At 35.8% G+C, this 23,273-nt stretch overlaps 1 protein-coding gene across 1 annotated transcript in view; it reads left to right on the top strand.

Moving 5' to 3' along the window:
• LIPI (lipase I) overlaps nucleotides 1–22,706 on the top strand; it is a gene marked incomplete at both ends in the record, with an annotated part of 47,938 nt that extends 25,232 nt beyond the window's left edge. Inside the window, 5 exons of the mRNA XM_082654976.1 lie at nucleotides 3,023–3,112; nucleotides 4,073–4,240; nucleotides 5,930–6,034; nucleotides 12,021–12,132; nucleotides 22,526–22,706. Coding sequence (XP_082511102.1) covers nucleotides 3,023–3,112; nucleotides 4,073–4,240; nucleotides 5,930–6,034; nucleotides 12,021–12,132; nucleotides 22,526–22,706 — 656 coding nt within the window. The remainder of the gene's footprint in view (nucleotides 1–3,022; nucleotides 3,113–4,072; nucleotides 4,241–5,929; nucleotides 6,035–12,020; nucleotides 12,133–22,525) is intronic.
• Nucleotides 22,707–23,273: the final 567 nt, after the last annotated feature.

Raw genomic sequence — 23,273 nt, 5'->3', positions numbered from 1 at the left:
AACTCAAAATGAAATAAAAAGGTCTCTAACTCCCATAAAACACAAAATTTCTTTTCCTATGGTGTGTATAAATGTGAAAGGAAAAGCAATAAACATATTACAAGATATTATTTAAAAAATCTTCATAACATAACATTTTTCTTCAGTGTGCATGAAAAAGCATAAGCCAAATTCAAACATTAAGATGTCTGATTATATTAAAATTGAGAACTTCATTAAAGAACACTTTATGAAAGCTAACAGCAAGGCAAAACAGGAAAAGAGATAAGTAAGCACTATACATTAGTAATAAAGAAAAATACAACTTAATTAAAAAAAATCAAGACTTGAACAGACATTTTACAAAAGAGAAATTACAACTAGGCAATGGAAAGTTCTTAAAATCTTCAGTGAGCAGAAACATGTAAATTAAAACCCCAGTGAAACAGCACATGCCTACCAGAATGACTAAAATTAGAAAGCCTTACAAGACCATTTATTGGAGAGGATGTAGAATAACAGAAATGTTCACATGTTGTTGGTAGGGCGTAAATTGGTACAACCTCTTTGGCAAATTATTTAGGATTATTTATTAAAATTGAAGATATTCATATTCTATAACACAGCAATTCTACTCCTAGGTATAAAACCAACAGATATTCCTTCACATATGCATTGATGTGTGTGTTCAAGAATGTTCATAGTATTAACACATATTAACCCCAAATTTGAAACAACATATGTCCACCAACAGAATGGATAAATAAGTTGTAGTATGTTCATTCAATAAAATACTATATAGCAATGAATGATTACAAATGAATGACTACATTTACACCTGACAATGTGGTTTAATATCACAAATATACTGATAATTGAAAGAAGCCAGATACAAATATGAATACAAATATATTTCCAAAATGAGCTAATCTAAAATATATTGTTTTAGAGGCATCCGTGGAAGGTAAAGAATAGCAATAGCAAAAAAGAAAAAAATAATTAAAAGTAAACATGGTTCTTAGTTTTATAGAAAAGTAAGAAGCTAGTTACTGGGTTAAGGTCACACTGGGAGTTTCTAGGTTCTATTTCCTGACATGGGTGTGGTAGCTAAGTGGCTATTTGCTTTATATTCATTAATTAATCTTTAGTTTTATGTTCTTTTCTGCATGTAGGTTTTATATTTTACAATAAAAAGAAAATTAGAAAGCCATATCTGCTCTCCCCACCCTTCTTGAAATCAAAAGAATGAATGGCCTAAGCAGACCAAGCTGCCCTGCCCCTTCCATCTGATAAAAGGGAAATGACATGCCTGAATCAAGGGCTGCTTGTAATAATAAATATCTTTTGCTTCTTCCTGATTCCTGAGCAGTCTTCTTGGTTTGATTTTACTTCAGAAGCAGATTGGAGAAAATGATGGCTCTAAACCTGAAACACCCTAGTCTTGGAACTCTATGTTGAGTTCAGATAGGAGGAAATTGTAAAGATCTCCAAAATTATTGGACTTTTTTGGGGTTATATTTAGAAGACTGTCCTTCCTTACTAAAATTCCACAAGCTAAGTGGATAATGGAATGTAGAGGAATTGGTTAGCATACCCTCACCACTGTCACAATCAAATCATACATATGCTTCCCTGGATTCCAGGGAGTTCTAAGGAAGTCATGTAAGGTGTCCTTTGTCTTTCCTTATATGCTGTATCCCCTCCCCTGTAATGTACCTGCCCAGTGTCCTCATGCCCTGCTAACACCTCACTAGCTGTTATCGTGTTCCGATACATACTAGAACTAAATCAACTAACTGCAACTTAATCCGTACCGTCAGACCCAAGTATTTATCTTCATTGTACTGAATCTATTGCTGATCTCTCTCAAGAGTTCATTATGTTGTAGGAAATTTCTTGTACCCCAACCCAAAGCATTGCAATCTTACTTGGCAGCAAGATTTTATATCTAACCGCAGTCCTGAATATTCTGAGCTTGCTAACCTCTTTCCTTCCTATGGCTCCCCTGGGTTATAGACCCCATAGTGGTAATGCACCCAGAACTTGCATCTTCCCTGGTGCCCCAAGGCTCTACAGATACAGTTGGCCGTCCGTATCTGCGGATGTGGAACTCTTGGGCACAGAGGGACGACTGTGCTGCGCCATTTTATATATGGGACTTGAGCATCCTCAGATTTTGGTGTCCGTGTGGGAGGGCGGGAGACTGGCGGGGGGAGTCTTGGAACCAATATCCCATGGATATCAATGGACAAGTGTATACAGAAACTCTTAAATCATAGCTACATGTTTCGTGTCACTCTGACACAACTTGTTCCAGCAGAAGCAGCGTTCGATTTTTCCAGTTAGTGAGTCTAGCACCAAATCCTACACATTATTATCCAGAATGAGAGCGAATGATCACACTCACCTAAAAGATCCTAAATGACTTGGCTTCATTTCCTCCAATGCTCTTTCTCACGCAATACACCAGCTAACCTGGATTCTTTGAATACTCCATGTGCACACAGATACCTTCTTGACTCACTGCGTTGCTCACATCCTTCACATCTCTGCTCAATTCTCACCTCCTCAGTGGGAAATTCCCCAACCAAACTACTTAAAAGTGCAACCTAACACACTCACTAGGCATTCACTGTTCCTTATTCTACTTAATTTTTCTCTACAGCACTTATTATTATCTGACATACTGTATTTTTACTTGTTTATTATGTCTTTCTCCCATTAGGATGTAATTTCCACTATGATAAGGATTTTTGCTCTATTTTCCTTTTTCACTTATATATTCATAGCGCAAAGAACTGTGATGGACCCATAATAAACTGATCACATGTAAATGTGTTAAATTAATGAAACATAATTTGCATGAGGAATTAATTGAGGAATTAATACCAGAAAAACTCAGCTTTTAAAAAATAGCATTTATCTTATTTTCAATTCAAATTTTGAGTCACTTTCAAAGGATTTTATAGGAGATTTTGTTTTACATAAATGTTGCTGACCTGATTATATTTACTTTGTGATTCTTGGGTGCTTTTCTTCTCAGGTTTAGGCATTAAAGAACCCTTGGGACATATAGATTTCTATCCAAATGGAGGGAAAAAGCAACCTGGCTGTCCTAAATCAATTTTTTCAGGTATACCAATAGTATTTTAGAATAAATTGTGCATGAGTCAAAATAATGAAAGAAAATCAGTTTACTTTTTTCCCTTATTAATCTGGGGGCAAGATTTTTTTAATCACCATTGCTCATGATTCAGGAGTTATTGGTGGAAAATGGTTTAATGTGATCCTTCTCGGTTCATAAATGTTACCAGTAGACATCCCATTTGGTTATGGGTGAAACCTATTACATTATAGTCTCAACAGTTTTAGTTTATCATTTTAAACATTAGGAGAAGTTATAAGTCAATGAAGAAGCATGTATAGCAAAGTTATATAACACAAGTTTGGCTTCAGGATTTAATTTTTACCATTACCATAGTATTGTACAAACACAGATTTATGAACTTCTGCACTTGGTTATTCTGTACATAAATAGCTGAGCAACATCTCCAGGTGTGGAATTTGGCTCACTTCAGAGCTATGGCAAAAAAATGTTCTGAGGTCTACAGTGGCAACCAGTCACGTACCACATCATTAAAGGCCACTGCAACTAGAGAAGTTTGGTTAAAGGGATAGGGATGTGAGAAGTTAGGAAAGGAAAGGGACATGATAAAGTTTTAATGTCGCCTTGTTTCACATTCATCTCTGACACTGAATAGAAATGTTAAGCGTGAGAGTTTAGAAGGGAGATATGTGTACACTAGTTATTAAATATGGTAGCACTGTGTGTAGAGTTTGTTGAATAATTGAAATTAAACATTTTTGCTGTGTTATTACTTTAGAAAAATTTCTAATAAATCTCATGTAAAAGGCATATTACATTTAAGTTTTAAATGGTAACATTTGTTTAGGTGCCTGAGATAAAACTGCATTGTAGTCAGCACTTTGATATTCATACAGTGCACAGCATTAGGTAGAACTTAATATTTTTTTTTCAAACTTACTTGAACTTGGCTTAATACATCTAACTGCTTGACTTTGAACACTTAAGGACTTGAATTTATTAAATGCGACCATCAGAGAGCAGTTTACTTATTCATGGCAGCTTTGGAGACAAGCTGCAATTTTATTTCATTTCCTTGTCATTCGTACAAAGATTACAAGACTGGTTCATGTGTGGATTGTGCCGACTTTAAGGAAAAATCGTGTCCTAAACTAGGTAAGAGAGATTATCATACTTACTATACTTCTTTGTGGAAAATGAACAATGTAATTTTGTTAGTAATTTCTGCTGGAAGCTTTCATACTTACTTGTGAATATGCTATTAACATTTTATGGAAAAATTTTCTGTGGAACAGAGAAAATAGTTATTTCCTACTAAATATTTTTCAGATTCTTAGTGAGAGGAACTTGGTCAACCTCCTTTCTGTGTTCCATGTTGTGGGCGCATTTGGTCGTCTCATGATGATACTTGTTCTTGATTCACAAAAGGATCTCACTCTTTAGCATCCATCTATATTTCCACTAAAGAAAGAAACTTGTGCATTCTTAGTGGTACTGAGGGTTTTGTTTGTTTGTTAGTTTGTATTTTTAAGGGAATTCTTAACAAGTGAAGAGGTGTGAACCATGGTTAGCTTTTCATTTGCTATTAGCAAGTAGATATGAATCACGCATGGTTCACACCATCTAAATCAATAAACTTAAGAGCAGTTAAGTGTTGCAACTTTTGATAACTAAAGCCTGCCAGTGGGAAATTATAGAGAAAAAAAGAATCCATATAAAAAATAGAATGTTAGAGCTGGAAAGAATCTCAGAGGCTGTTTGTTCAGGGTTTGCCAAAGACAATACCAGACCCCAAGCGTGTCATGGGCATGTAGACATCTGATCAGTATCATGATAGGCTCTACCAGAAATGTTTCCAAAGCCAAGTAACCTCAATGAAATGGGTAGCAATTACAAAGGCTGAATTAAACAGCCTCCTGCGGTTTTCTTTCACAGGAGGTTTATACTAATATACTAGAGAATTGCTAGAAGAGGCAGGCAATATGCAGGCTTTGCATGACTTATTTCCTCATAGACCCCTTCTGTCCACAAAATATCTTGTGGGATTAGTTTTCTTCAGTCCTCATGTTGGGGATTGCTTTTCTGGTCCCGTTGCTTTTCCATATAAATGAGGAAATTGTGACCCCGTGTGAACATATGGATTGCTGAAGGGCACAAGTGAAAACGGGAGTTAAATCTCTGAATTTTCAATTCAGTATTCTTTCTACTGCATTCAAATTTCGAATTCGGAGGTAGCAGTGTGGAAACAGACACATACATGAAGTAGGAAGCATATTAAATATGTGTGTGTGTATATGTTATATATTCTGTATGTACAAATATTGTTTGTATCTGAAATATATATTATACATACAATATATAGTGTACATAGATGCTATCTATAATATATACATTGTATATATAATGTATACATATGCGTACTGTATCTGTATGAATGTGTATATAGGATAATTGAAGGCTGTGCTCATGGAGCTAAATTCTGTGTTCAAGTTTTATCTAATCAATTTATTCTGCTGAATTAACTGAAAAGAGTTTCAAGTAAAATTCTGCATTTGTAATAGTAAAAACTTATACAAATGGACTTTAACTATATGGCATGTGCAAAGCTCTGATAAGGTTTCCAGGGAGTAGATTTATTTGTGAATCTTGAATTTAAGAGTTGTTACTGTAGTTGAAATAAATAGAATGTGAAATTATTTGAAAAATGATTTTTTAATTATAAAAATTCATAAATTATAATAATTATCATAATACATTGATCCTTTAGTTCTTTTAGTGATTTGATATTTTTGTATGCTATTTGATAAAAGTCCAATTACTAATATTCTATTTCTCAAATCTCAGGTTATCAAACTGAGCTATGGAAAGATGTTTTAAAACAGAGAATAGAGAACAGAACTCTCAGGACCACTGTATTTTTGGATACTGTTGGCACAAATCCATTCTGTAGTAAGTTAACATTTTTAACAAATGAACAATTGATTAGTTTTATATAGTAATTCATATTTTTATTCAAAATTCAAATCTCAAAATGTACTTTCAAGGAACTTTAAATTTTGTTAGAGCCAGTTATACAAATTCAAATAAGGACTTAATTTTTGAATAAAATGAGCATATGCTTTGGGTAATATTCTTCCAAAAAAATCAAGGTCTTTTTTTTTTTACCCCCAATTTCCATGATTCTTCTTCCCACGTTTAGAGTTATGTCAGCTTACAGAGTTTAAGACATCTGTCTACACTATTACCACCCTTTCAGAAACTGAAACTAAATTATATAAATACAAAAATATGCAAGTAAATAATAATCTTCCCAATATATTTAGACAAGAGGAAAAAATTTGAAGAACAGAAGAGAATCTCAGAAATGTAATAACTAATTAGATTTATGAGGAGCTATTTAAAAAAGTAAAATTATTCTGTTTGGAGAGCAAGATCTTAAAGTGCTTTATAAATAAAAGCAAATCCTATGATATGAAGAATCTTATGAAATAAGTTTCCAGTCACTGCCATTGATCTTGGTTACTGGGGAATAAATATTTAAAATAGACTCTTATTATTTTAAAATATTTTAGGTCAGTTATTGCAGATGTTTTGCAGTCAAAGTTATTATCAATTTTTAAGATACTCTTTAAACATTTGTGATGTGCCCTGTCATTCAGAATTGGGCTCATCCATTTTTTAATTTAAAATTTTTATTGAATTAAAATTTAGATTCACATGCAGATATAAGAAATAATGCAGAGGGATCCTGTGTACAATTTATTCAGTTTTCTTCAGTGGTAAAATTTTGTAGCACTATAGAATAAATGTAATATCATTACCACATGATACTGATATTGCTAGAATCCATCCATTTTATTTATATTTCCTCACTGGTGTGTGTGTGTGTGTGTGTGTGTGTGTGTGTGTGTGTGTGTGTGTTTAGCTCTGTACAACTTAATCATCATATAGGGCTCTGTATCTATCACCACAGTGAAGATATTGGACAGTTCCATCACTACCAGACCCTTTGGGTGGCACTTTTATAGCCATATATACCAGCTTCTTGTCCTGCTGTTTCTAATCCCTGACATCCATTAATACACGCCTAAAATTTTGTCATTTTGAAAATGTTATATAAAGGGAATCGTTCACTATGTGACCTTTTAATTGGCCTTTTTAAAGTCAGCATGATTCTCTGGAGGTTCATCCAGCATGTATCAATAATTCATTCCGTTTTATTGCTGAGTAGTATTCCACAGTACGTACGTACTGAAGTTTGTTTAATCACTCATCTCTTGTAGGACATTAGGCATGTGTTTAGATTTGGCTATTATGATTAAAGTTGCTGTGGATATTTGTATAAAAGTTTTTGTGTGAATTTAGGTTATCATTTCTCTGTTAGAAAGGCCCAGGAATACAAATGCTGGGTCAGAAGTTAATTGTACATTTAACCTTATAAGAAATTGAGAAAGTGTTTTTCAGTGTGGCTGACCATTTTACATTACCTGCAGCAAAGTATGAGTGAGATAATGAGTGACTTCTTACTAGCATTTGGTGTTGTCATTATTTAAAAAAATTATCCCTCCTGATAGGTATATAGTGATGCCTTGTTGAGGTATTAATCTTTGTTGCCTTAATGGCTTATGAGATTGTGTATCTTCTCTGTATATCCTCTTTGGTGAAGTGTGTCTTTTGCTCATTTTCCAATTGGAGTTTTTTTAACTATTGAGTTTTGAGGATTCTTTATATATTTTTGATAGTAGTCCTTGTTTCCTTGTTGAAGATTTGGTTTGCAATTATTTTTTCCCAGTCTGAAACTTGACTGTCTTTTCATCTTCTTCACAAGGGCTTTCACAAGGGCAAAAGTGTTTACTTTTGATGAGGTCTAATTTATCATGTTTTCCTTTCATGGACTATGCTTTCGGTATCTAAGAATTCTTTGCTGAGCCCTAGGTCCTGAAGATTTTCACCCCCAATTTTTTTCTAACAGTTTTATAGTTCTGTTTGTTCCTTTAAACACAGACAACCTTGTTTTAAATTTATATTGAAAAGTACATACCCCAGAATATCTAAAATAATCATTGCCAAGAAGAATAAAGAAGAAATAATCAATTTGACCTTTCTTCTGTATCACATCTCTTTTTCTGATTCTCTTCTTCTGTCTTCCTCTTCTACCTTTAAGGGTTTGTGATTACAATCTTTGGGACTGCATTGGGCCCACTTGGATAATTCAAGATAACCTCTTTATTTTAAGGGCAGCTGATTAGCAATCTTAATTCCATTTGAGATCTTAATTATCCTTTGCCATTTCAGGTAACATATTCACAGGTTCCAGAGATTAGGGCACGGACATATTTGGGGAGGTCTACCACAATTATAATATGCATATGTGATTTTTCACAGTTTACTGGTATCAACATTTACCACGTCAAGTGAAACGTGGGAACTTCACTTCCATTTAGGTTATTTTACATTCTCCACTTTTATATATCATTGTCTTGAGTATCGGATCATGTGATAATTTTTACTTCAAGTATCAAATATGATGTATAAATTCACAAGGATAAGGATAATTTATTGTACGTACCCATATTTCTTCTCTTCCCATTATTACCTTTTTGTTTCTGATATTCCAAGATTATTTATTTCATCAATTCCTCTGTGTTCCTTCTTACAATATTTAAGAATGGGTCTGTTAAAGAGAAATCCTTTAAGTTTTTCTTTGTCTGAGAATGTCTTTATTTCTCCTTTATTCTCAAAGGATAGTTTTTCTGGGTATAAGATTTAGAGTTGAGTTCCTTCTTTTAGCACTTGAAAAATGCCGTGTCTCTTCCTTTTGGCTTCTGTGTTTTCACATGAGAAATCCATTGTAACTCAATTTGGTGTTCTCCTGTAGTTAACACATCATTTCTCTTTGGCTGCTTTCAAGAGATTTTTCTTTGTTTCTAGTTTTCTGAAGCTTAATTATAATTCTTTTGTTATACTCCCACAGGTCCCTGAGATTCTGTCCATTTTTTTTTCTCAGTCTGTTTTCTCTCTGTTTTCAGGTGGAGTTTCAGGCAGATCGATCTGTTCTCCAGTTCACTGATTTCTATCCTCTTTCATTTCCACTCTGCTATTGAGGCTGTCCAGTGAGTTCTGTATCCATTATGGTATTTGTCATTTATGTAATGTCTACTTTTATTTTCTTTTATAGCTTCTATTTCTTGGCTGAGATTTTGCTATTCCTTCATTTTTTTTCAAGAGACTCTGACTTGGAAGGATTTTTAGGACAGTTCCTTTAAAATCCTTGTCAGATAATCCCAGCCTCTGATTCATTTCAGTGCTGGCATTAGTCGATTGTCTTTTCTCACCAGAGTTGTGATTTTCTTTGTTCTTGGTATAATGGGTAATTTTCAGTCACATCTTGGACATTTTCTCTATGTGACAATTTGAGTCCTGTTTAAATCTTCCATTTTAGCAGGAGTTATATTGTTTAGGTTTTGGCTTTATGTATTCTGAGACTGTGAGTTTTAGCTACATAAAGCTTCAGGATTATCATATTCTCCTGGTGATTTGCTTTACTTTGCTCTTTTTTTGTGCTTCATAAATAAAAATGCATTTTTTTTTTGCCTCACAGACTATTTTATCAGATTTTATCACAACAACAATTTGTCTCATAGAGCCTTTGAACCTTGTGTCTTCTTTTCTATCCTCAGTATTATATTCAGTAGTATTTTATTTCACTTATTTAACAATAAATAATTATTATGAATATTATCATTAATCAAATGCTCACTTATATTTACCAATTTCAGTTTTGTACATTTTATCTTGTCCTTTCCTCCCTTCCCAACTCCTTCCTTTGGGACTTAATTTCTATCTTGCTAAAATAGATCCTTAATGACTTTTCACTAAGTAATGTTTCTCAGTTTGTTTGTTTGTTTCCTTGAAAATGTCCTTATCTTTTTCTTACTCTGGAATGTAAATTTAGTCCGGAATAGAATTCTACATTGAGAGTTTTTTCATTGAGTACTTTGAAGATATTAATTCTCTCATTTTAAGATAATTTTCTTATCATTTATTAGCAGTCTAATTGTCCCCTGCAGATAATCTATATTTTTCTTCTGGTTAAACTTATGTATGTATATATGTATTTATTTATCCATCTATTAATTTATGCATGATTTGTTGTTATTTTCTAGTCTCAGTGGTCAGTTCAAGTCTCTATTAAAGAAAAAAATATTTGTGTTATTTCAAAATAAAGATTCATGTCACATTTTAACAGAAAACTCTCATCAGTCTGCTCTTCTTCAAAATTCTCCCTTCAGGAACAAGTTGGATTTTGTTTTTTCCAGAATTTAGTTACCATAATACTAGAGGATTTTTCATGTAAATTTTTGGAGGTCCTTAACCAATGGGGACTTGTAAATTTAAATTCTGTGTTACCTGGAGTTTTATTTAGTCTTAAGGAATTTATTTTTCCACTTAAGACCCATACACAACCAGTAGGAAGAATTTTTCAAGTTTCTCTTTCAATGACAAAGCAGAGAGCTAAGGTCCCTGACTGTGCAATGTTTTTCATTGTAGCTCCATCACTTAGTGTTGTCTCCTGCTGTACCATGGAAATTGACACTTCATCCTTTGTCTCCATGCTACACCCAGTTCTCAAGTCCCATGCAGATCCAGGGCTTCAGTTCTTCTTAAGCCTTGCCTTTAATTTCTCTTCATTGCTGTCTCCTGATATTTTCTCTTCCTTCATCTGAGCTTTGTCGTGTTTTCAATTTACACCCAGAATGTCTATACACTTGTAGCAGGAGGCAGGCTTATTATGTAACATCTCAATATATCATACTGCCAGGAATCATCTGAGCAAGTATGAGCACCCACTTTTTTGGGTGAGGGAACCAAAGTATTTTATCTAAAGCTGGGCAGTCACTTCAAAGTAAGAAGTGTTCCTTTATGTCTTTTGTGTTAGCAATTGATGAGGGTCAATTATAAATCCATTACCTTATTTGAGGTAGTACTAAGCATCTGGCATAGGCAAGAAGTTACTCTGGGCTGTTGAGTAGCAACATTTAATGGCTAGCATGCACAATTTTAGTACATATGTATTTCACAAGAAAAGTTCATCTATCCCATGTTCTGTTTATATACATTGTCTTCCAAGAGTTTTGCACAATACTGGGAAAATTCACGGAGAGTAAGAAATTTCTGTGTACACCAGACAATATCGGGTATAGGGATGAGTTCAGCATCTTTGCCTCTGAAAGATATATCAATTTTTTTGTACGGGAATTTTGAAAAAGAACTACTGTGAGCTCACTCTGTATAGGACTGTCTAATTTTACAGTCATTCCAAAACAACCAGTGAAATCGGGAATTATATTTGTCAAGCAAATTTAGCTAGGACTATTAATCAGATAATTAAGGAACCTTATCATATTTACCTTAGATGTGCTATTGATAGAGAAAAATTGTTTAATTGACCTAAATTCTGATATTTTTCGATTTGCAGACAAGTTAGTATTTACTAATTATTTGACCAACTTTTCACCATACCCATGACTGTCTGGCAAGCTTTTATTCCTCATTTTCAAGACCAGTTAAAAATTAACAAGAGGGAATTTCCCTGGTAGTCCAGTGGCTAAGACTACGTGCTCCCAATGCAGGGGGCCTGGTTTGATCCCTGGTCAAGGAACTAAGAGTTCTCAACTAAGAGTTCGCATATCACAACTAAAGATCCTGCAGGCCACGTGCCACAACCAAGACCCGGCACAGCCGAATAAATAAATGTTAAAAAAAGATTAACAATAGGTAAAATATATTACATATGTACCAAATGAGTGCCTCTCAATATTATTTGCAGATATTATATATGCCTAGATTACATAAATATATATTTACATGCATATCTCCACCAAACCAAAGTTAAAAAATAACATGAATTGCATTCCATATTTTTGTTTTGTAGCCTATTATTTTGTTCTCAGTATAATTGTTCTGGATAAAACAATGAAGGATGGCTGTATTACATTTAAATTATTAAACCAACTTGGAATGGTTGAAGAGCCAAGGCTCTTTGAGTAAGTAGAATTTAGTATCTTTTTGTTTTGTAAAATATGTTTTCTTGAGCTTTTGGAGGATAATCTAAATAGTATAAATTTTCTATGCAGTGAGTCTTAAACTGTTAAATATTAAATGGATCTCTGGTGTCATATTCTAATTCATTCATTCTATGGAGGGAGATGCCGAATATGAAAGAAACTAAATAACTTGTTCATGTGATACATCTAGCTACTACAAGAGTTAGAAGAAGAGAAGAAACTTTCCACCTAATTTTGAACACTGATAGAATGCGTTGTAATAACTAATAATATCACCCCATAATATTTTATTACTTTAAATTGCTTAGAATTGTGTATATATGTATATACCCATGCACACATATACGTATGATTCATCACTTATTCTTATCAGACACATGGTGATCAGACACATGGTGATCCAAACTGAAATAGCAATGTTACCATGCTCAAGGAGGTCACGGAATCCTGGAGGAGACTAATGCATAATTACAGCTCTGAGTAATAAGTTTTATAGTAGCAGAACACTTATGTGCTATGGGAGTACAGAGGAAGAAGCAAGGAAGCATTTGAAAGGGTGGTATTGCAGTCAGGGAATGGGAGATGGTGCTTTCAAAGGCATGGATAGGTAAGTACGTGAGTTCATTAATAGCACAGATTGCAGTCCTAGAGCAGTTGTTTCAAACTTGTTCAGAAGGCAAACTGTGAGTCTTGCTTTCCTTTACAAGAATCATGTTCTATGCAGAACACCATGAAATACTGATGCATTTTTATTCAAACACTTGATTATTGCATTTTTCATGAACAATGTAAAATATAAAACCCATATGCATGGTAAATCTATCCATCTAAGCCTGGCCAATGGCTTCTTGTTTTTCTATTAATAATTCTTTGCTCATAAATTTATACATGCTTTAGGATTTTAACCCTATTAGATGCCAGGGAAGTCAGAGACTTTTTTTTTTTTTTCTGGTACGCGGGCCTCTCACCACCGCGGCCTCTCCCGTTGCGGAGCACAGGCTCCGGACGCACAGACTCAGCAGCCATGGCTCACGGGCCCAGCCACTCCGCGGCATGTGGGATCCTCCCGACTGGGGCACGAACCTGTGTCCCCTGCATAGGCAGGCGGACTCCCAACCACTGTGCCACCAGGGAAGCCCAATCAGAGACTTTTAAATGATCTTTTATTTCCCTTTTAAAAATTAGAAAAGGAATTTTTTTTTGCTGTAGAAAATGTGTTATACAGTAGAAAGTGAGAATAATCTATAATTACATTGTCCAGGGATATTCACATTTACTATTTGGTTTATAAACATTCCTCTTTTTCTTCCTCCCCCTCCTCTTCCGTCTCCTTCTCTTCCACTTTCATCTCTTCCTTTTCCTCCTCTTTCTTCTTCTTCTACATGCCCCTGAACATGCATACATTATTTTTTTACTTAGCAAAATTAGGATCATTTTGCAAATGTGTTCTGCATTCTGATTGTTATACTGAATGCTATAGTGTGATCATTTTTTCTGTGTCACTGAAAATCACTTACACATCATAATAGGATGCCAAATATATTAATATGGCAATATAGGATTTTAAACAGAGAGTGTCAATATTGTGTATTCAGGGTAGAATGACTCCCCAGATGGATGAGTAATGGGGAGATTAGTGTGGAACAAGTGCAGAGTGGTTGCTATTGTAATAATTTATAGGAAAGATAATGGAGGCTTGGATAGAGTCAGTGGAAGTGGGTTTTTAGGATTTAGAGTAGATTCGTTTCTGTGATTAATTAAACATGTGAAAGTGAAGGGAAAAAACCCAATCTGGAGTGACTTTGAGTTTTAAGCTTGGTGACTATTTGAATTATGGTGCCATTTACTGAGCTAGGAGATACATGGAGAGGAGCCAATTTAATCATTCAATAAAATTTCTTGAACTGTACTAGAAATTAAGGACAAAATTTAGGGAGAATTATAGATTTCTGTCCTTTCATAATTTTTCTCTAGTAAGCAGTTTGCAAATACATAATACAAATAAAATGATGATGTTCATCATTCCTGTTTTCAAAACAATTTTTTTTTTTTTTTTTTTGCGGTACATGGGCCTCCCACTGCTGTGGCCTCTCCCACTGTGGAGCACAGGCTCCGGACGTGCAGGCTCAGTGGCCATGGCTCACAGGCCCAGCTGCTCCGCGGCATGTGTGATCTTCCCGGACTGGGGCACGAACCCATGTCCCCTGCATCGGCAGGCGGACTCTCAACCACTGTGCCACGAGGGAAGCCCTCAAACAATTTTTAATGAATATCTATACTGAGCTAGGCACTGTACTAGGTGCTGAATATACTATGATGAGAAAAACAGACATGATCCTACCCTCATTAAATTTACAGTCTAATGAGGGATATAAAATAAATAATTATAAAAATATGTAAATAAAAATCTGTCTGTGAAAAATGTCTTGAGGCAAATTATAGTATGTACAGGAATACAGAATAGGGAATGTGAAATAGTTAGTGGGGTCACTAAACTTTCTCTAACGCCTTTTTATATCAGTTGAGACCAAAAGGAGGAGCAGGAGTTAGTCGCTCTGCTGCATTCTGGGCAGAGGGGCCAACAAAGGCAAAACTCCTGAAGCAGGAGAAAGTAGAGTCCATTTTGGGAGCTGAAGGAAGTTTATTATGTCTGAGAACAGAGGCAGGGAAAGGAAGAGAATGATGAGAGAGGTAGAAAACACTTATATTTTGTAGGAATTAGAACCTGTAGGACATGTTCAAGGATTTCTATTTTATTCACTTGGCAAGTGAAAACCAATGAAGTGTTTGCGCTGGGGCAGTCTGGTTGGAGCCAGGACTGGATTATTATTTTGGAAAAACAATTTAACCACAGTGGATTGGAGAGGGAAAAGACAGGATGCTGTTGCAAGAATAAAGACCAGGAACAATGGTGCCCTGAGATAAAGTGTTTACAGTGGAAATGGAAAAATGAGAATGAGGATGGATTCAAAGCAGATTCAGGATATTTCATAGACAGTCAGCAGGCACATGGGATAGATTAGATGTAGGAGTTAAAGAGAGGATGGGGGGACCTTCAAGATGGCGGAGGAGTAAGATGTGGAGATCACCTTCCTCCCCACAAATACATCTACATGTGGAACAACTCCTACAAAACACCTACTGAACACTGGCAGAAGACCTCAGACTTCCCAAAAGGCAAGAAAAACCCCAGGTACCTGGCCATGTGGCTGACAGGGTCCATGTGCCTGGCCATGTGGCTGACAGGGTCTTGGTGCTCCAGGGTGGTGTCAGACCTGAGCCTCTGAGGTGGGAGAGCCGAGTTCAGGACATTGGGCCACCAGAGACCTCCCGGCCCCATGTAATATCAATTGGTGAGACCTCTCCCAGAGATCTCCGACTTAATGCTAAGATCCAGCTCCACCCAACGACGAGCAAGGTGCAGTGCTGGAGGCCCCATGCCAAACAACTAGCAAGGCAAGAACACAACCCCACCCATTAGCAGAGAGCCTGCCTAAAATCATAATAAGTTCACAGACACCCCAAAACACACCAACAGACATGGCCCTGCTCACTAGAAAGACAAGATCCAGCCTCACCCACCAGAACACAAGCAGTTCCCTCTACCAGGAAGCCTACAAAAGCCACTGAACCAACCTCACCCATTGGGGGCAGACACCAAAAACAACGGGAACTACAAACATGCAGCCTGCAAAAAGGAGACCTCAAACACAGTAAGTTAAACAAAATGGGAAGACAGAGAAATATGCAGCAGATGAAGGAGCAAGGTAAAAACCCATGAGACCAAACAAATGAAGAGGAAAGAGGCAGTCTACCTGAAAAAGAATTTAGAGTAATGATAGGAAACATGATCCAAAATCTTGGAAACAGAATGGAGAAAATACAAAAAACGTTTAACAAGGACCTAGAAGAACGAAAGAGCAAACAAACAATGATAAACTGCACAATAAATGAAATTAAAAATTCTCTAGAAGGAATCAATAGCAGAATAACTGAGGCAGAAGAACGGATAAGTGACCTAGAAGATAAAATAGTGGAAATAACTACTGCAGAGCAGAATAAAGAAAAAAAGAATGAAAAGAATTGAGGACAGTCTCAGAGACCTCTGGGACAACATTAAACTCACCAACATTCTAATTGCAGGGGTCCCAGAAAAGAAGAGAAAAAGAAAGGGTCTGAGAAAATATTTGAAGAGATTATAGTTAAAAATTTCCCTAACATGGGAAAGGAAATAGTCAATCAAGTCCAGGAAGTGCAGAGAGTCCCATACAGGATAAATCCAAGGAGAAACACGCCAAGGCACATATTAATCAAACTATTAAAATTTAAATACAAAGAAAAAATTTAAAAGCAGCAAGGGGAAAGCAACAAATAACATACTAGGGAATCCCTATAAGGTTAACACCTGATCTTTCAGCAGACAGAATGGAGTGGCAGGACATATATAAAGTGATGAAAGGGAAAACCCTATAACCAAGATTACTCTACCCAACAAGGATCTCATTCAGATTCGATGGAGAAATTAAAACCTTTACAGACAAGCAAAAGCTAAGAGAATTCAAACCAGCTTTACAACAAATGCTAAAGGAACTTCTCTAGGCAGGAAACACAAGAGAAGGAAAAGACCTACAATAACAAACCAAAAACAATTAAGAAAATGGTAACAGGAACATACATATCGATAATTACCTTAAATGGAAATGGATTAAATGCTCCAACCAAAAGACATAGACTGGCTGAATGGATACAAAAACAAGACCCATATATATGCTGTCTACAAGAGACCCACTTCAGACCTAGGGACACATACAGACTGAAAGTGAGGGTATGGAAAAAGATATTCCATGCAAATGGAAATCAGAAGAAAGGTGGAGTAGCAGTTCTCATATCAGACAAAACGGACTTTAAAATAAAGACTATTACAAGAGACAAAGAAGGACACTACATAACGATCAAGGGATCAATCCAAGAAGAAGGTATAACAATTGTAAATATTTATGCACCCAACATAGGAGGACCTCAATACATAAGGCAAATGCTAACAGCCATAAAAGGAGAAATGGATGGTAACACAATAACAGTATGGGACTTTAACACCCCACTTTCATCAATGGACAGATCATGCAAGATGAAAATAAATAAGGAAACACAAGCTTTAAATGACACATTAGACAAGATGCACTTAATTGATATTTATAGGATATTCCATCCAAAAACAACAGAATACACATTCTTCTCAAGTGCTCATGGAACATTCTCCAGAATAGATCATATCTTGAATCACAAATCAAGCCTTGGTAAATTTAAGAAAATTGAAACCGTATCAAGTATCTTTTCCAACCACAATGCTATGAGACTAGATATCAATTACAGGGAAAAAAATGTAAAAAATAGAAACACATGGAGGTTAAACAATATGCTATACTAAACAACCAAGAGATCACGGAAGAAATCAAAGAGGAAATCAAAAAATACCTAGAAACAAATAACAAAACACGACGACCCAAAACCCATGGGATGCAGCAAAAGCAGTTGTAAGAGGGAAGTTTATAGCAATGCAATCCTAGTTCAAGAAACAAGAAACATCTCAAATAAACAACCTAAACTTACACCTAAAGCAATTAGAGAAACAAGAACCAAAAAACCCCAAAGTTAGCAGAAGGAAAGAAATCATAAAGATCAGATCAGAAATAAATGAAAAAGAAATGAAGGAAAGAATACCAAAGCTAAATAAACCTAAAAGCTGGTTCTTTGAGAAGATAAACAAAATTGATCAACCATTAGCCAGACTCGTCAAGAAAAAAAGGGAGAAGACTCAAATCCACAGAATTAGAAATGAAAAAGGAGAAGTAACAACTGACACTGCAAAAATACAAAGGATCACGAGAGATTACTACAAGCAACTCTATGCCAATAAAATGGACAACCTGGAAGAAATGGACAAATTCTTAGAAAAGCACAACCTTCCGAGACTGAACCAGGAAGAAATAGAAAATATAAACAGACCAATCACAAGCACTGAAATAGAAACTGTGATTAAAAACCTTCCAAAAAACAAAAGCCCAGGACCAGCTGGCTTCACAGGCGAATTCTATCAAACATTTAGATACGAGCTAACACCTATCCTTCTCAAACTCTTCTAAAGTAGAGCAGAGGGAGGAACACTCCCAAACTCGTTCTACGAGGCCACCATCACCCTGATACCAAAACCAGACAAAGATGTCATTAAAAAAGAAAAGCACAGGCCAATATCACTGATGAACATAGATGCAAAAATCCTCAACAAAATACTAGCAAACAGAATCCAACAGCACATTAAAAGGATCATACACCATGATAAAGTAGGATTTACACCAGGAATGCAAGGATTCTTCAATATATGCAAATCAATCATTTTGATATACCATATTAATGAATTGAAGGATAAAAACCATATGATCATCTCAATAGACGCAGAAAAAGCTGACAAAAGTTAACACTCATTTATGATAAAAACTCTCCAGAAAGTAGACACAGAGGGAACCGACTTCAACATAAGAAAGGCCATATATGACAAACTCACAGTCAACATCATTCTCGATGAAAAACTGAAACCATTTCCACTAAGATCAGGAACAAGATAAGTTGCCCATTCTCACCACTGTTATTCAACATAGTTTTGGAAGTTTTAGCTACAGCAATCAGAGAAGAAAAAGAAATAAAAGGTATCCAAATCAGAAAAGAAGAAGTAAAACTGTCACTGTTTGCAAATTACATGATACTATACATAGAGAATCATAAAGATGCTACCAGAAAACTACTAGAGCTAATCAATAAATTTGGTAAAGTAGCATGATACAAAATCAATGCACAGAAATCTCTTGCATTCCTTACACTAATGACAAAAAATCTGAAAGAGAAGTTAAGGAAACACTCCCATTTACCACTGCAACAAAAAGAATAAAATACCTAGAGATAAACCTATCTAAGGTGACAAAAGACCTGTATGCAGAAAACTATAAGACACTGATGAAATAAATTAAAGACGATACAAATAGATGGAGAGATATACCACGTTCTTGGATTAGAAGAATCAACATTGTGAAAATGACTATACTACCCAAAGCAATCTACAGATTCAATGCAATCCCTATCAAACTACCCATGGCATTTTTCACAGAACTAGAAAAAAAATCTTAAAATCTGTATGGAGACACAAAAGACCCCGAATAGCCAAAGCAATCTTGAGAAAGAAAAATGGAGCTGGAGCAAGCAGGCTCCCTGACTTCAGGCTAAACTACAAAGCTACAGTAAACAAGTCAGTATGGTACTGGCACAGAAACAGAAATATAGATCAATGGAACAGGATAGAAAGCTCAGAGATAAGCCCACGCACTTATGGTCACCTTATCTTTGATGAAGGAGGAAAGAATATACAATGGAGAAAAGACAGCCTCTTCAATGGGTGGTGCTGGGAAAACTGGACAGCTTAAAAGGGTGAAATTAGAACACTCCCTAACACCATACACAAAAATAAACTCCAAATGGATTAAAGACCTAAATGTAAGGCCAGACACTATAAAACTCTTAGAGGAAATCATAGGCAGAACACTCTATGACATAAATCACAGCAAGATCCTTTTTGACCCACCTCCTAGAGAAATGGAAAACAAAAATAAACAAATGGGACCTAATGAAACTTCAAAGCTTTTGCACAGCAAAGGAAACCATAAACAGGACGAAAATAGTACCCTCAGAATGGGAGAAAATATTTGCAAATGAAGCAACTGACAAAAAATTCATGTCCAAAATATACAAGCAGCTCATTCAGCTCAGTATCAAAAAACCAAATAACCCAATCCAAAAATGGGCAGGAGACCTAAATGGGCATTTCTCCAAAGAAGATATACAGATTGCCAAAAAACACATGAAAGGATGCTCATAATCATTAGAGAAATGCAAATCAAAACTCCAATGAGGTATCACCTCACACCAGTCAGAATAGCCATTATAAAAAACTCTACAAATAATAAATGCTGGAGAGGGTGTGAGAAAAGGGAACCCTCTTGCATTGTTGGTGGGAATGTAAATTGATACAGCCACTATGGAGAACAGTATGGAGGTTCCTTTAAAAACTATAAATAGAACCACCATATGACCCAGCAATCCCACTACTGGGCATATACCCTGAATAAACCATAAGTCAAAAAGAGTCATGTACCACAATATTCGTTGCAGCACTATTTACAACAGCCAGGACATGGAAGCAACCTAAATGGCCATTGACAGATGAATGGGTAAAGAAGATGTGGCACATATATACAATGGAATATTACTCAGCCATAATAAGAAACGAAATTGAGTTATTTGTAGTGAGGTGGATGGACCTAGAGTCTGTCATACAGAGTGAAGTAAGTCAGAAAGAGAGAAACAAATACCGTATGCTAACACATATGTATGGAATCTAAAAAAAGAAGTTCTGATGAACCTAGGAGCAGGACAGGAATAAATACACAGACATAGAGAATGGACTTGAGGACACGGGGTGGGGGAAGGGTAAGCTGGGATGAAGTGAGACAGTAGCATTGACAATATATACACTACCAAATGTAAAATAGATAGCTAGTGGGAAGCACCCGCATAGCACAGGAAGATCAGCTCGGTGCTTTGTGACCACCTAGAGGGGTGGGATAGGGAGGGTGGGAGGGAGACGCAAGAGGGAGGGGATATGGAGATATATGTATGCATATGGCTGATTCACTTAGTTACACAGCAGAAACTAACACAACATTGTAAAGCAACTATACTACAATAAAGATGCTAAAAAAATTTTTTTAATTAAAAAATAAAAAATAAAGAGAGGATGATCTCAAGGGCAAAGCCTAGTTGTCCGGCTTGGGCAATAGATAGTGGTGCCATTTAAAATTATAAGAAAATTTCTAAGTTTTAGGGCAGCAGTGTCCAACCTTTTGGGCAACCAGGGACCGGTTTTGTGGAAAACACATTTTCCAAGGACTGCGGGGGCACGGGGGGAGTTCAGCTGGTAATGCTAGCGATGGTTCAGGTGGTAATGCGAGCGATGGGGAGCGGCAGATGAAGCTTCACTCGCTTGGCTGCCACTCACCTCCTGTGTGGCCCGGTTCCTAACAGGTCATGGACCAGCACTGGTCGGCAGCCCGGCGGTTGGGGACCCCTGTTTTAGGGGTTTTGTTTTTCTTTTTTGGTGAGAGTTGAGTGTTGGGGAAGATGTCATTAAATTTGAACTTAGTGAGCTTTAGGCATCCTTGAGATATCCAAGTAGATATGGTGAGTAACAGCGGGTATATGTGTCTGGGTCTCATCAGACAGGGCTCAGCTGGGGGCAGAGGATTGGTGGAGCACACAGTTGGTATTTGGAACCGGTGGAGCAGATGTGAGTTTTGGGGGGAAGACAACATGTTTCCATCTGGATATGTTGACTCTGAAGTATCTCTGAGAAATCTAGATAAGCTCTTGGACAGAAATTAGAGACATGACCAATGACATTATATTCTATGAAAGAGGAGGTAGTCACTCTGCCGCAGGGAGGAGGGATGGGTTTTGAGGGGAGTGATAACAACCTTTTCTGGATCTAGAGGCTGTGGGAGAATCAAAAGTAGAAGAGAGCAGGGACAAATATAAGATGGCAGAAGTGCTGGGTGTCCCGCTAGTTGCTTTTCAGCTATTCTATGTGTGATAGTTGCCTTTGCTCAAGTCAGTCATTGTTGCCTCAAAGGAAGAAATTATTTCAACAGATTTTTTTTTCAGTTTCTTTTCCTCTTCTTTTTCTTTCCCTTTCCTTCTCTTCTCTCCTTCCTTCATCCCCTTCCTTCCTTCTTTCCTTTGTACCTTCCACCCATCCTCCATCCCTTCCCCCTTCCCTGTCTTTCCTCCTCCTCCTCTTTCTTACCTTTCTCCTCTTCATACTCCTTTTCTGTTTCCTTTGGAGTCAGGCAGACCCATGAAGTGACAAAGTGGCACAGAACAACAAAGCATCACTATCTGAGGGCTCCGTCTATTCAAAGAATGGCAATAGTTGTTCACGGGCCTATAAAAAGAAGTAAAATGTGACTTCTCTAATCTTAGTAATATGTACAATCTAGATACCAAGTCAGAAAGACAAGATGTCCCAGTTTTTCTCAGAAAAGTTTTCCCAAACTATTTGAGTGTGGGGATATATATATTATTATTATTTTATTTTGTTTTTAATTACTGTTTAAATTATTTTAATTAATACTTTACCACATATTTTATTGTTTGGCCTTTTCCCTATAATATCGGTATTTCTATCTAATGTTTATAAGATTGTATTGATTTTGAAGTTGTATTACATTTTGAATTACTAATATAATGAGATATGAAATTTTCTGTTTAGGAAGAACAGATTATTTTATAAACTTCAAGAATTCAAGATTCTTGCTCAGTTTTTAAATGATGTTGTAAATATTTCAGCCATTAGTTTGGCATATTTTCAGAGCTCAAATCAGCAATGTTCCACATGCAGATACACTATTCAGCGTCTCAAGTTAAAATCACTTACATATCCAGAAAGGTAAGAAAACTAAATTTTGATTTCAATGTTATCTTTTAAACTTGAAAATATTGCTTTGCTAAGGAGTGGTTTAAAAATTCATGTATTTGAATATCTGTTTATTGTATTTTAGATTGTATTTTATATAAATGTTGGAATATCTAAAAGATACAAAAATTTTTTTTGGCTTAGATGAGATTTATTTTGGAATCACATTACCCAAGCAAAGAAAAAACACAATAATTTCATGAGACACAATAAACATGAAAAAAGTGAGACAAATGTCTGCCTTAGAACTTTATCAGTCATTTCAATGGGTTTCTGGATTGCTAGAAATCTCTCTTCTTTGGTTGACTGCAACACTTTATCTTTATCTCTGTTTATGTTCCTGTATTTATATACTTGATTTCCCAATTACCTTTTTGTGAATGTCGAACACAGTAAATAAGAATTTCTGGAGAATAAAAATAATAAGTGGTAAGCATATGCATTTAGATGAGGTCTACTTCAACAAAGGAGAACTGGGAAAATTCTTTGAAGTATGTTATTTTGTAAACTTTTGGTATGAGAATATTTAGTCATTCAAAAGTCA

Source organism: Grampus griseus (assembly GCF_964374135.1).
Source record: "Grampus griseus genome assembly, chromosome: 5".
In the NCBI taxonomy this organism is placed as follows: Eukaryota; Metazoa; Chordata; class Mammalia; order Artiodactyla; family Delphinidae; genus Grampus; species Grampus griseus.
This window is presented reverse-complemented; position numbering and strand designations above follow the sequence as displayed.